The following is a 12,382-nucleotide window of genomic DNA, read 5'->3' as shown; positions in this document are numbered from 1 at the left end:
AACAACCAAAAGGTATGAGCACTTTAAGAGGAAAGAGGAACAAAGGGCAGAGAATCTTCCAAGCAAAATCTCATGTGTGATAACCCTAAAGTTTCAGTCTAAGATGTCAGAAAACACTTCCGATATTGGGCAGGGAAGAAAATTTGTATGTGAAGTTTTGGAAAACGCTTTGAATTCCCAATTTGCTTCTTCATTGCCTCCTCTCTTGTTTAACACTCACCATGAATGTCAAAATATAAACACTTACGTCACCTGGATTTTTTTTTTTTTTTTTTTGATAAAGTGTTAGTTAATAAAAATTACCAACCACAAGCAACAATGAAGCTATGTAGGTGAAAAGTTAAGTCAACACAAAAAATGTTCGAAATTCTCATTGTACTACAATGTTTAGTTGTGGCTCAAACTTAAGTTTTATTAAGTATTAAGTATTAAGTTTAAAAAATGCCTAAATTTGTATCATCTCCCTGCACGAGTGAATACATTAATGATATATTTCCTGATTCACCATTCAGGACCCATATATCTCCTGTTTAACACAGATATTTTATGATTTCTCCCTCCAATGTTCTTTTTATTTTAAACACGTTTTTGTGGTAGATCAGTGAAAACAGGTAGGATTCAGACTGAGGTTAAGGCAAAATCATTAACCTTTAATTTCAGCTTGACTTTCTTCTCTTTTTCTTTCAAGTTCTTTTCGATCATAGTTCAGTCTTCGTAGGCACATAATTCCACACTGAAAACTGTTTCTGTTTAGAGAAGAAAAAGATATTTAGAGGTAACAAATATTTGCTGTAAGATTAGTCTCCATATTAAATCTATTTACCTGTGAAAACTGTCCACCATTTTAAGTTGTCCACGTAGATCTTTTTTAGTTAAATGATCCAGCATTCGAGCATCAACAAGACATTCCATGAAATAGCTGCGATATTGAGGGAGCCCCAGACTTGGGAGCCATTCATTGCCAATCCACTCATGGTTCATATCACCATATGCTAACGTCTGTTTTTAAAAATTAAGTAATAAGCTTATTAAAATGAGAAATAAAGAGAAAAGGTTTTTTTAGATAACATATTTTAAAGAAAAAGATAAAACAATACCTATGGAACTTTCAGCCTGTAAAGATAAACAGATCAAAAATATCAAATAGTATGTGTATGTCTTTGAAGAAGTCACCCTCATGAAGAAAACCAAGTTCATATCAGATCAGTAAAAAACTGCCCTAATGTATTTCACGTTAAAGAGTATGAAAAAATTAAAATCTAATAAAATCATAAAAGACTAAGATATACTGTTTTAGGTAGCAAGAGCCAAAGAACTTCATTTTGTTAAGATGCTGAAAATACTGTATCTCTTGAAAATTTGGGAGATATTTTTTAAGCACAAAAATACAAGATATCTAAAAAATAACTGCAGCGGGGCAGTGGGTTAATACTCTTAACCATTTTCAGAAACTGATCCCAATCATAAGAAAAAGTGGAAAAAGCTCACTATTGTAGAACCAAGAATTATAATTGCTAGCCCTTAACCAAAAAAAGACTTCCTTCCCTCCCCCTGCATGTCTGACCTGTAAATCACCAAGTTTTTTTTTTGTTTTGTTTTTGTGTTGTTGTTTTTTTTTTTTGTAGGAAATTTCTAAAAAGAAGAGAATTTATAACTATGCATCCAATCATTCCTTAAGCAACAAAAAGTAACAGCTCTCTTTTTTCAAAAGTTGAGGGTAATAATTCATTTTCACTGTGCAAGTCTAAAGTTGTATTTCTTCTCTGGAGTAATGACAGCATGTTCTAGAAAGAGGCAAGGCCACATAGAAATGCATTTCTTCAAGCCATTACTAGGTAGCTGACTGAAAGATCATGCTATTCTTCTAATAGGGAGGTAAGCTATGGGTTATCATTGACAACCTGCAAATGAGTATTTGAGAAGTAGTTAATGGGACTTAAACAGGTTTAAGCTGGAGGGCAGCCAAGCGAGAAGAGACTATACCATCCAAAGATACGGGTCACAGGGAAATCCCAAGTTTTGTTTACATCTCCATATAAAATACTGAACTATCTCAATCCTGAAAATACAATTAGGATTTGTCACCACCCTAAGGGAAAACAATCAAGGAGGATTAAAGAATTAGTGCACAGAAATCTACTTATCTATCTAGGCTCAGTATGCAGTACACCTATGATGGTGGCCAGGCTGAGCAGAGACTTTCTGCACGACTGATACTCTTGCAGGACTTCTGGCTTCCATCCCCCACCAAAACATTCCAGTCTTTACATCATTACATTATTTTAATTTGATCTAGTATGTTAAATATACAGAATACTACAATGCTCATTAAGAATGAGCAACTTTATTTTGGACATTCATAAGCTTGAGAACAAATATTTTGGAAAGCTAACGATAACGAAGCCTTCTGAATATTCTTCCCCTAACAGACCTATCAAAAAAAACTTCATGCATAACTTTTGGGATCCACAGTGTAACAAGGCATTTCACAAATTTTCCACAATTAACCACCAAATCTTGGAAGCACTAGAAAACACTGAAGCTTCTAAGTAACCTAAAAGTCTCTCCTAAGTATATACTATAAAAACACGTAGTTCCCCCTTCTCCCAGTCCAAGCCACACCAAGAGTCACTAAAACAAACAATGAAAGAAAGATTTTTTTTCATGCTGTAATTATCGTGACAGTTTACATATGATCTATAATAATAAAGTTTCCAACCTGAGCCCAGCTTCCCTCCTCATCTTCCTGTTACGTGGTTAGAAAAGCAAAAGAACACATGTATTAGTACTTAAGTTTAGTAATGAGATCAAAGTTAAAGATGCACTGCAAACTCTAAGTCTACTGCATACAGACAAATCTACATAGTGCAAGCATCATGCATTGTGAAAATTATACAAGACACCAATTCTTCCATAAGAATTTGGAAAACCCATCTACTGATTAACTTTTCCCGGAGAGAAGAAATTTCTGCACAAATAAATCAATTTGCCCATTAAAGGAAATCAGAGTTCCCTTTTTCAGATTAGGGAATTGATTATTTTTTTTTTTAGTCTTAAAACTGTTTTTCCCCTTCTGAAAAAAATGTCAAGATGCAGGTTACAAGGTTAATGATTAGAAGAAGTCATAACACAGAACTTTACTGCATTAATTTTTAGAAAAGATAGAAAAAAGACCAAATGATCCTCAATTTGGTAGTTCAAAAAGTGAGAAAAGCACTCTAAGGAACAGAAGTGGCAACACCGTAAACTAACCGTTTGTTGTGTGGCTGTAAGATTTTCCATTTCTTCATGTGTTACCCAGACATTTCCCGTGGTCTAATATGACCCCACAGTGAACCAATCACATCCAATGAAAGGAAAGCAGTAACAAAGAGGAAAGGTTGCAGAACATATAAGCAATTGGTACACATAAGGAGCAGGCATGGGCAAAAGCAATGGTTTCTGGAGTCTTTAAGTATAGGTATATCTATCTAACGTGATGGCATAGGCTTTTATTCTATTAGCATAGATCACTGTTCTTCAAAAATATTAACAAAATTGAATGTGATAAATAACTTTCACTGATGTAACTAGTGAACAAACACTTGACCATGCTCTAACCCAAAAACCACATCTGTAGTCTAGAACATAATCCCAGGAATCCCCAAAATAACTTTAGATTGTAGAACAGATAGACTCGTAAGACAGAACTTATACTACCTTGAATTGTCTAACTGTATTATAGTACATATGAGCAGCTGGACTCCTACTTTATGTAGTTTGAATCATTGGTTGGAATTAATGGTCTTGCATTCATGAATTGAAAAGGCCTCCAACTATTTTACAAGTTTCTCTACATACATGTATACCTCATGTGTATTATAAATCTTTGAGGCCAAAAGCAGAAGTAAATAGCACGTACTTTAGGTATTTTGGATTATGTACTTACGCTGATATGAACTGCTCTTAAGGAAAATGCAGTTGTTACTTCATTTAATTTCCAGAAAAGTTAGAAACATTCTTAAATACTAAGGTTCAAATCCTTTTGGTTACATACTTATGGTAGATTTTTTATTTTATTTTATTTTTTAGCATTCCAATGGTCCTAAAAGATGTCAAATGCTGGATCATTTTCCTTACCGTCCTTGAGGTGGGAGGGGCAGATGGACTTGTTAATGACATGATCTCTTGAATGGCCAGCCTCAGCTTCAGCCTATGCAGAGGATTACTGATTCCAATTTCACGCTGTATTTCCGTATCAGACAAGGCTGACATGATAGCACCACTTTTCACATTTGCTCGGCAAGCAGCCACATACCAGGCTGGCATTCCTACCCACAGCTGAAACACAAAAAAGGAAGTAATCAGATCTGGGAAACACTTCTAGCCCCAAAATATTAGCTTCCTTAAACATCTGTACAATCATTATCATTTATTCTGGAGGGACCACTTACCTCCAACCACACAACCACTGTGGGTCCATCCCACTGTGCAAAAGGTAGGCCTTGTCTTCTGGCTTCCTCAAGCAGCTCATGTCTACAATAAAAAATATTTATTAATAACAAAGAAACTAGTGTAGATGCCAATTTAAACACTATGATCAAAAGCCATACAGGTACAACAATCTAACTGCTAACGCAGGCACAGAAAATAGACAAGGACTATGTAGTGATGTAAGCTGAACCAGACAGGAAACGTCTGTGTGGCAGAGATGCCAGATCTTGCCTCTAGGAAACAAAAGAATGATCCATGTCTGAAGCTGCTACTGACACTCAGGCCAACGCTGCCACTACAAAGTGGAGGTGTCTGACTTATTTGTCAGTAGGATTCTCAACTGCTGTCATTTTCTGCTCAGCAAGTTAGACTGAACCAAAGTAGCCATTCTTCAACATGCAGATTCAAAACCTGTGGAAATGTACAAGTAGATCAGATATCTGTGCCACAAAAGTAGTACCATCCATTAAGATGTTGAGGCTAGAAATCAAGACAAACTATTTAATTGCTAAACTTCACTCTGCAACAGAAAGCCTGTCAGAATTTCAGGCATAGCTTCAGACAACTATTGTATTCAGACAGCCACACGTCAGCAATTAAATTCTGAAAGGCTATGTACTGAAACTCAGCTTTGATCTCGTTAAGATTACACCATTTCCTTTGCTATTCTGAAACAGAACAGACTGAAGTTTAATATTGACAATTCAGCTTACAGAAACAATGGAAGCTCACAAGATCCCTATAAATAGCTTCCAAATATGTTTCATAAGCCAACAGACAAAAACTAGTGTTGCATGTATAGCATGCAATGCTGCTTGGAGACATCTGTCTTTAAAAAGAAAAAAAAATGAAGTCTGGAAAAAAAGCATATTTAAGCTGTCTTTGAAAGCCAATTGTACTTGGTTTAGTTTCCACTCATCAGAAGTTTAGAGAAACAACTCCATGTAACTGGACAGTGTTTTTACTGTTTTTTTTTTTTTTTTTTTTTTATTCATGCTTGCAAGTATAGAATTGAAAAGACAAGGAGCAAAACTACAGATTCAGGATCTTCCTTTGTGTATTTATCATTTTCTCACTTTAAATCAAACAAACAATCTCCCTGACTCTCAAACTGTATCACTGAGGAGAGTTAAGATTATAAAACATTTAAAAATTACACATTTTATAACCACGACACAAAGCACCTTGAAATGAGATTATCATAGACTAGTAGCTTTTGTTGCTGTTAATGCAAAACAAAATTTATGTCTTCTAGACATGGCAGCAGACTTAGGATTCTCACATTATATTGATGGTTAATTAAATATCACAAATCAATGAAGTAATAAGTATACTAGTACCTGTTTTATCAATACACAGCACTTCACCTGCATATTGATCAATTCCTAATACTCTAGAAGAACCTTCCAATACTTCATCACAATTAGATGTGCTACCCAGGAATGAAAGAGGAAGGAGGGAGGAACTGTCATATAGCTGGTTATAAATAACCAAATGGATCCATTTTAAGATCCAATAATATTGAAATAGTGTTCAGCAATTAGCAGCTCAACAGCTAGATTTCACTGACAAAAAAAAGACTAAAAGCTAATATCTATTATTCATTTATTTCAAAAATACACGTATAGCTAAAGTGAGAATAAAGGATCAGCTAATTTCTGCTAGCACAGAAATTAATCTTACAAATTACTAGCCCTAAACACACTGCTTTGCTTTATTACTTGTACTGGCTCTAGTAACATATTTTTCTATTTTAAATCTTCAAATAAGAAAGATGCTGTAAAATACTGCTTGGTAAGAACAGAATAAAATGTTTAATACTGTATTTGCCAGAAAGGAATACAATGATTTTTCAGAGGAGTTAAACTTCAAAACTGGTGTTTGTCTTCCTTTTGGGTTGGTACGCTAACATGCCCATGCAGTGAGGGAGGCGCACTAGTGACAAAGGAGCGCAGATATACTGAAGCAGCCTGAAGATAACAGGAGGGCACGTGAGTGCTGCCTCTCTCCTTCCCCCAGCTTAGAAAGCTGTTTGGGGGCACTGTAGTTCAGAGAGTTGTAGTTTCATTGGCCTCTCTGCACGCTTTAGGCTAACCATGAAACAGTAAGTGATTTGGGGATAAGCAGGAGAGAGAATGTATCAAAAACAGAAGATGATGTTACGATGCAAACTTTAAACTTGGTGTTACCACTATATGCAGAAAACAGTTGTGTTGCTGGAGGGCAAATGTTATGTGATGGAGGCAAACGTGTAAAAATAACAAATAAAACAATGGTTATAAGATAACTTTAAGCAGAAATCATTCAAGAGATCCAAAAAGCAATGCTTCCATGAGGTAGAATGTTATTTGCTGAATTTGTTCACATACAAGAAGAAAAACTCACTTTGATGGGAGGTCATTAAACTGAGAATTCAAGACAGCCAAAGGCATTTCATGGGAAGGATTTAAAGGTAGATGCTATTGGTATTTACAAGTGATGCATCTGTTTTGTTTGTGTTTTTCCCCCCCAACAGCACTTTACCAGTAATTACCTTCCGATTTCACCAGAAACTCACTGTGTTTGAGCAATGCATAGTCAGACTGCGTACAGATTGCAACTGACATGCCAGTTTTGTTTCATACCATCCAATTTTACATGGCATCCACTGTATAGCTTCTTTTAAGGAGAGTTACCTTAAACTTAGGCTAGCCTTCCTTTCTGATAAACACAGCATTAAGTTTGTTGTGTTGTACACAGAAAAGCACAAATACAGTTGCAAACACTGTACAGCTCAAAGATGAACAGCATAGACAGAACACTAAAGCCAACATACATTTAGTAAGCAAAGAGCAAGTTTTATAGAAATACATCTACCTTGAAATTGATTTGCCATGACTATTAACAATTCCTAAGCAACTTTTAAACCCCAAATTCTAAAACTAATTCCAACTAAGATTTAATATGTTCCTTACAAAAAATTCACACCATGCAAATTAAGACAAGACATTGTACTAGCATTAAGACATTGGATGTATTTCAGCAACACACTTTCACAACAAATTATATATCTAGTCTCTCTTCTCATAGACTTTTTTGAAATAAGTTAGCACTTCTCATATATTACTACAAAATCCAAACAAGATTTATCACTTCACAATAATCCTAACAAATTAAATATAAACTTACCCTGATTTTGCACTACCACATCAAATGGTAAACAAAAGGAAAATAAAACAATAAAGAAAAGTATAAACTAAGATTAAACTGAACCCAAAGGCATACAAAAAGACAAATAATATGTATTAATTTAGTTCTGTAGCTACAGATAGCTTTTTTGTTAGTAAAGACACTGAATACTGCCCTCAGCCTGCTTGTGTGCATGAAGAAATCAAAAAGATAAGCAGGCAAATAGGGATTAGAAAGACAACTATAAATAGAACTAGTTACTAGCTACTTTTTTTTTTTTTTTTTTTAATAAAAGTAACAAAACATCTCAAGGACACAGCAAGCGATCTTTGACACTTGTCAATATTGTTTCCTGTGTTCAGAATTCTATCAGGATCCTGAAACAACCAAAGTATATTTCTAAGATTTTTAAATGGTAGATTTGCATCTCCATGAAGTTCAAAGAGCTTTGTTGCTGCTCTCAGCAATAAGTGCTACACATTATAAGAATCTTCATCAATGCAGTTGTTTCATACCCACTTTCACTGAAATATCTAAACTGTAGATACTTTCCTGTAAATACATATGTATCCATATTTAACAGCTAGGCAAGTCAAACTGAGAAGTTTTCACTTGTCAAATACAGACTGTTGCACTTTACGCAACGAACAAGGCAGCCGTGATGTATACTTTATGTACTGGTAGTAAATTTTTGAAAGACAGAATATGTTTACAAAGAAAATTTATGGTTTATCTGCAACTGCTCTTTTTGCATTTATAAAAGACAGTATAGATTACTCTACTCTAGAATACAATTTGTTGCTGATATTGAGAAATATCTATATTTGAAGAAAGGCCTCCTGCTACTTAAACGTGATCAGATTAAAACAATTTATTCAAGCAAGACATGGTACAACTTTAAAGCTTTGTAGAAAAAGGAAAATATCAGATCATAATAACATGTTATTGCCTTCACTCTAACAGTGAAGAAAAACAGCTGAGCTTTGTTATACAAACAAAACCACATTCCATTCTGACTTTTCAAACTACCACACTGCTGGTTTTCATTAGAAGCCAACAGGCATTATTTTTATTTGCTAATAGAACTTAGGTACTGCAAGAAATCTCTCTCGCAAAGATGTTTTTAGCACACTGTCTCTTCAACATTCATTCTTTAATCTTCAGAAGGCAAGAAAAAGCAAGACAGTTCTGATCTCAGCTTTTTTTAACTGAAAGTAATAACAGCTGGACAGAATAAAAGCAACGGAAGTACAAAGTAGATGGCTCAGCTTTGGGTAGAAAAATGCAAAGAATGCCTGATCCTACTTGCATAAATTCAAGTGCTTCCTGTATTACCATATAAGTATTAAGTCAAGACTTCTACTGGTAGCAGTATCTATTTCTCACCTACACTTATGAGTCTTTGCTTCTTCTAAGTCTGGGAATAACAAAACATGCAGTAGATACTCAGAGGTGAACTTTAAACCAAAGATTTGCTTGAACACATTCTGAAAAAATTCATTATTAGGAAAAAGTAAATGCGTATCTAAAAGGATGGATCTTCCCTAAAGGAAGGAAAGAGTCGCAGTTTATTAAAAATGAAGAAATGGGTATATGGTAGAAAAATTCAGCTGTTACAATGAGCAAAAATATCAAGATAACCTTAAACAGAAGTGGGGGGTGGGCAGAGGGAAGGGAGCAAACAATCAGCAGCTCTAATACAAAAACAAATACATTCAGAAGGATGCCTGTAGAGAACATTTCATGCTTTCACACTGCACTCTGTGGAACAAGTAGTAATAAAAGGCAACACTGGAAGTTTTTCAAATGAGTTGAACCCAAAGCAGGTATTAAATATAACATATTGTGGGAGGGTTTGATAAGAGTCTGCTTCTTATCTCCAAGTTTATTACAGGATTTAAATAAGAACTGGTTCATCACTGAACTTCATGGCATACTTACCAAGACTACACTACCATTAATGTTCTTGGAAGTTAGTTAAAAAAAATAAAAAAAAAATCTGCAGAAGCTTAATAGCCACAGCACCATAATAGGGAAAAATGCCTGAAAACAAAACTGAAAACAAAGCATTTTTAAACAAAGCAATACCTTAACAAAGAATTAAAAATATTTGATAACTTACTTTTTCTGCATTTTCCTGTTTTTTTCTGCCTGACCTCCAAGCTTACTGAGACCTAATGCATCCTGAGAGGAACTATCTGCTTCTGCCATGCCAACTGCAAAAAACAAAGACATAACACTTACTATCATCTCAATTTTGGCCACATACTTATAGATCAAAACATCACTACTGCTTTCCTGAGCAAAAATATTAAACCTTTGTAATATTACTGATCAGAAACATACACACTGATTTTATCAGGAGATTTCATTTCATTTAAGTGGCAGAAAGTTTTTTTTCCTGTCAGGTCCATAAAAGTCAAAACATGCTGAGAGTTTTGTCTAAGTATTTATCGTAATCATACTTCATAGTCTAACACTCCTTTCGTTATCATATCCAAATGGTAAGGCAACATGTGATTATTCAGACAAAACCCCAAAAATGTATAAATGAAGATTCCAACTAAAAGATCAGATACAGAAATAACAGTGAATGGTGGAGTAAGGGCAGGAAGAAAAATAAAAACACTGTGCAAATACTCTTCTTAACATTTTCCTGCTTGTACTTCAGCCTTGATGGCAAAACCTTCAGAGAGAAGAGTTTTACTGGAAATTGATCTCAGAACACTCACATCATATCTAGGTGTTTGAACCAGGAAGTGATGCAATGAGAATGCTTTGCTGGAAATTCCAAGTAGTGACTGTACCAAACTGGTTGGAATATTTGTAAGGGAAATCATGCAATGCTTACTAGACCTGGCAAGTATTTTCACATGGATTAAGACGACGTAATTCAACTCTAGTAGACTACAGTATAACTGGTCTTTGGATAATGCAGTTACATCAAAGTTACCAGTTTTCTGTCTGTTTCAGCTGTATAGCTTCATTTAACTTCATTTGTTTTGTAATAACTTCAGGTGTTATACTAGCAATAAAGTTATAAAATGTATGAGCAAGGTTAACTCTAAGACTTCTACAGGTATAGAACAGTATTCCAAAGCACCTCTTGGGAATTATGTTACCTCACTGGTGAAGTGTGGTATTTCTCACTTTTGGTTTAATAAAGGCTTGTCATTTTAAACAGACATGCTCCTGGATTGCAATATTTATTTGTAAATAAGCAGGACATTGATAAAAACATCATAGTAAGTCATAGCCACTGCACTGTTAGTCACACTGGTTTTCACAGCACTCCCTGGAAATTAACCTACCCCAACTTCATCAGCTGCAGTTATCCACTGACTGCATGGCACTGCTGAAGCCTGCAATCAGCTTTTCATCACACATGACTATAGCGGTAGCTTTATGCACACTATCACTATGATAGATGTTAAAGCAGTCTTCAGATCATTTTTGGTGAAATCAGATCCAAAAACTGGAAGAGACCATGTCAAAACAGCTTCTTCCACACACACAAAAAAGAGCTTTTACAAAAGAAATGCAAAAGAGATAATTTGCCAAATATTACATTTCATCTGGTTGATCCCATATACATAGCGATGGAGAACCATTCTAGTATTGCCTGTATTTCAACAACATTTGTTGTGCAATTCCAATGCAGAAGTGTTTTGTTTTGTTAAAGACTTCCTGGCACACTTAATGCCTTTTCTAAATAGTATATGATAAAGCACTTAGAAGATGGGATAGTTCACATATAGGAAATGCACAAACTAATTTCCATTTTCTGCAATGGTAAATGTTCTGGCCATGATTTTTCAAGTGCATGTCTGAAGGAGCATTTAGCACTGCTTCAGAAGGATTTTTATCTATCAAGTAATCCATGACCTGCCTCGTTTATGTTATGCAAATGTTATTCCCTGTTTATGAAATGTGCTTGTTAGTGGTGATAGTTAAGAAACCAAAAGGCACTAAAATCAAGATGGATGCAACAGCAATTTCACCCTGATATTTCTGTGCTAATTTATACCAATACTTGCAAAATATGTCCTGCTAGCAAGATGTTGTCTTAGCTCTACGACATAAAGACACTAGTGGTCTTCATAACTGCAGCCACCTGACTACTGAGAAATAAACTGTTCAAGTCATCCTCTGCCAAACAGCTGCAAATGAATTTGAAAATCATCTGATTCACATCTGCGAATGTGAATTACTATTAAGAATGCCCAAAATCTTTAGTTACCTTGTTAAACAGAACAGTTTTCTATTTTATATACTCCATAGTATTGGTTGTTTTGCTAGATTTATGCACTATCGTGCTGTTGCTAACTTTATACTATTTGTCCTTCCAATTCTGTTTTACTCCATTTATTATTTCCACATTATCAAAATCTTATGACTATAGCTTGACACTGGTTTTCCGCAGCTCAGCTGCTGATTGTTGGCAGTGAGTCGCAAAGTCATTAGGCAAGATTTGTGACAACTAGGAATTTGCTGAAAGGCCCCACATCACTCATGGTCACCAGGGGGACTAAGTACTGTCTGCTGGAGAACCAGACTAGCAATAAAAGCAACAGGTAAGAGTTGGCTTGTTCTTCTTAGCTCAGCTATAACGAGTATACAATGGCTGGAAGCTGTTACGAATCAGTACACAGCAGAAAATAGTAACTACAAGATGCCATCAACATATGAAAAGATCCTCCAGAATGCAAGGTTAAAAAAAAATGAAGCAAATGATGTAATA

At 35.1% G+C, this 12,382-nt stretch overlaps 1 protein-coding gene across 8 annotated transcripts in view; it reads right to left on the bottom strand.

Annotated features, from left to right (window-relative positions):
• The window catches only part of PPFIA1 (PTPRF interacting protein alpha 1), a 57,880-nt gene that overhangs the window by 8,198 nt on the left and 37,300 nt on the right, over nt 1–12,382 (bottom strand). For 3 of the 8 annotated variants that reach the window (XM_032188049.1, XM_032188051.1, XM_032188052.1), the window contains 7 exons: nt 9,764–9,857; nt 4,434–4,515; nt 4,120–4,320; nt 3,253–3,315; nt 2,720–2,746; nt 824–999; nt 649–746 (listed from right to left, as the gene is read on the bottom strand). In XM_032188049.1, coding sequence (XP_032043940.1) covers nt 649–746; nt 824–999; nt 2,720–2,746; nt 3,253–3,315; nt 4,120–4,320; nt 4,434–4,515; nt 9,764–9,857 — 741 coding nt within the window. The remainder of the gene's footprint in view (nt 1–648; nt 747–823; nt 1,000–2,719; nt 2,747–3,252; nt 3,316–4,119; nt 4,321–4,433; nt 4,516–9,763; nt 9,858–12,382) is intronic. The other 5 variants (XM_032188053.1, XM_032188054.1, XM_032188055.1 and 2 more) reach the window with 2 other exon arrangements.

This window comes from Aythya fuligula, chromosome 5 (genome assembly GCF_009819795.1).
Source record: "Aythya fuligula isolate bAytFul2 chromosome 5, bAytFul2.pri, whole genome shotgun sequence".
Classification (NCBI taxonomy): domain Eukaryota; kingdom Metazoa; phylum Chordata; class Aves; order Anseriformes; family Anatidae; genus Aythya; species Aythya fuligula.
The sequence above is the reverse complement of the archived record's forward strand: the minus strand, read 5'-3'. Positions and strand labels throughout refer to the sequence as shown.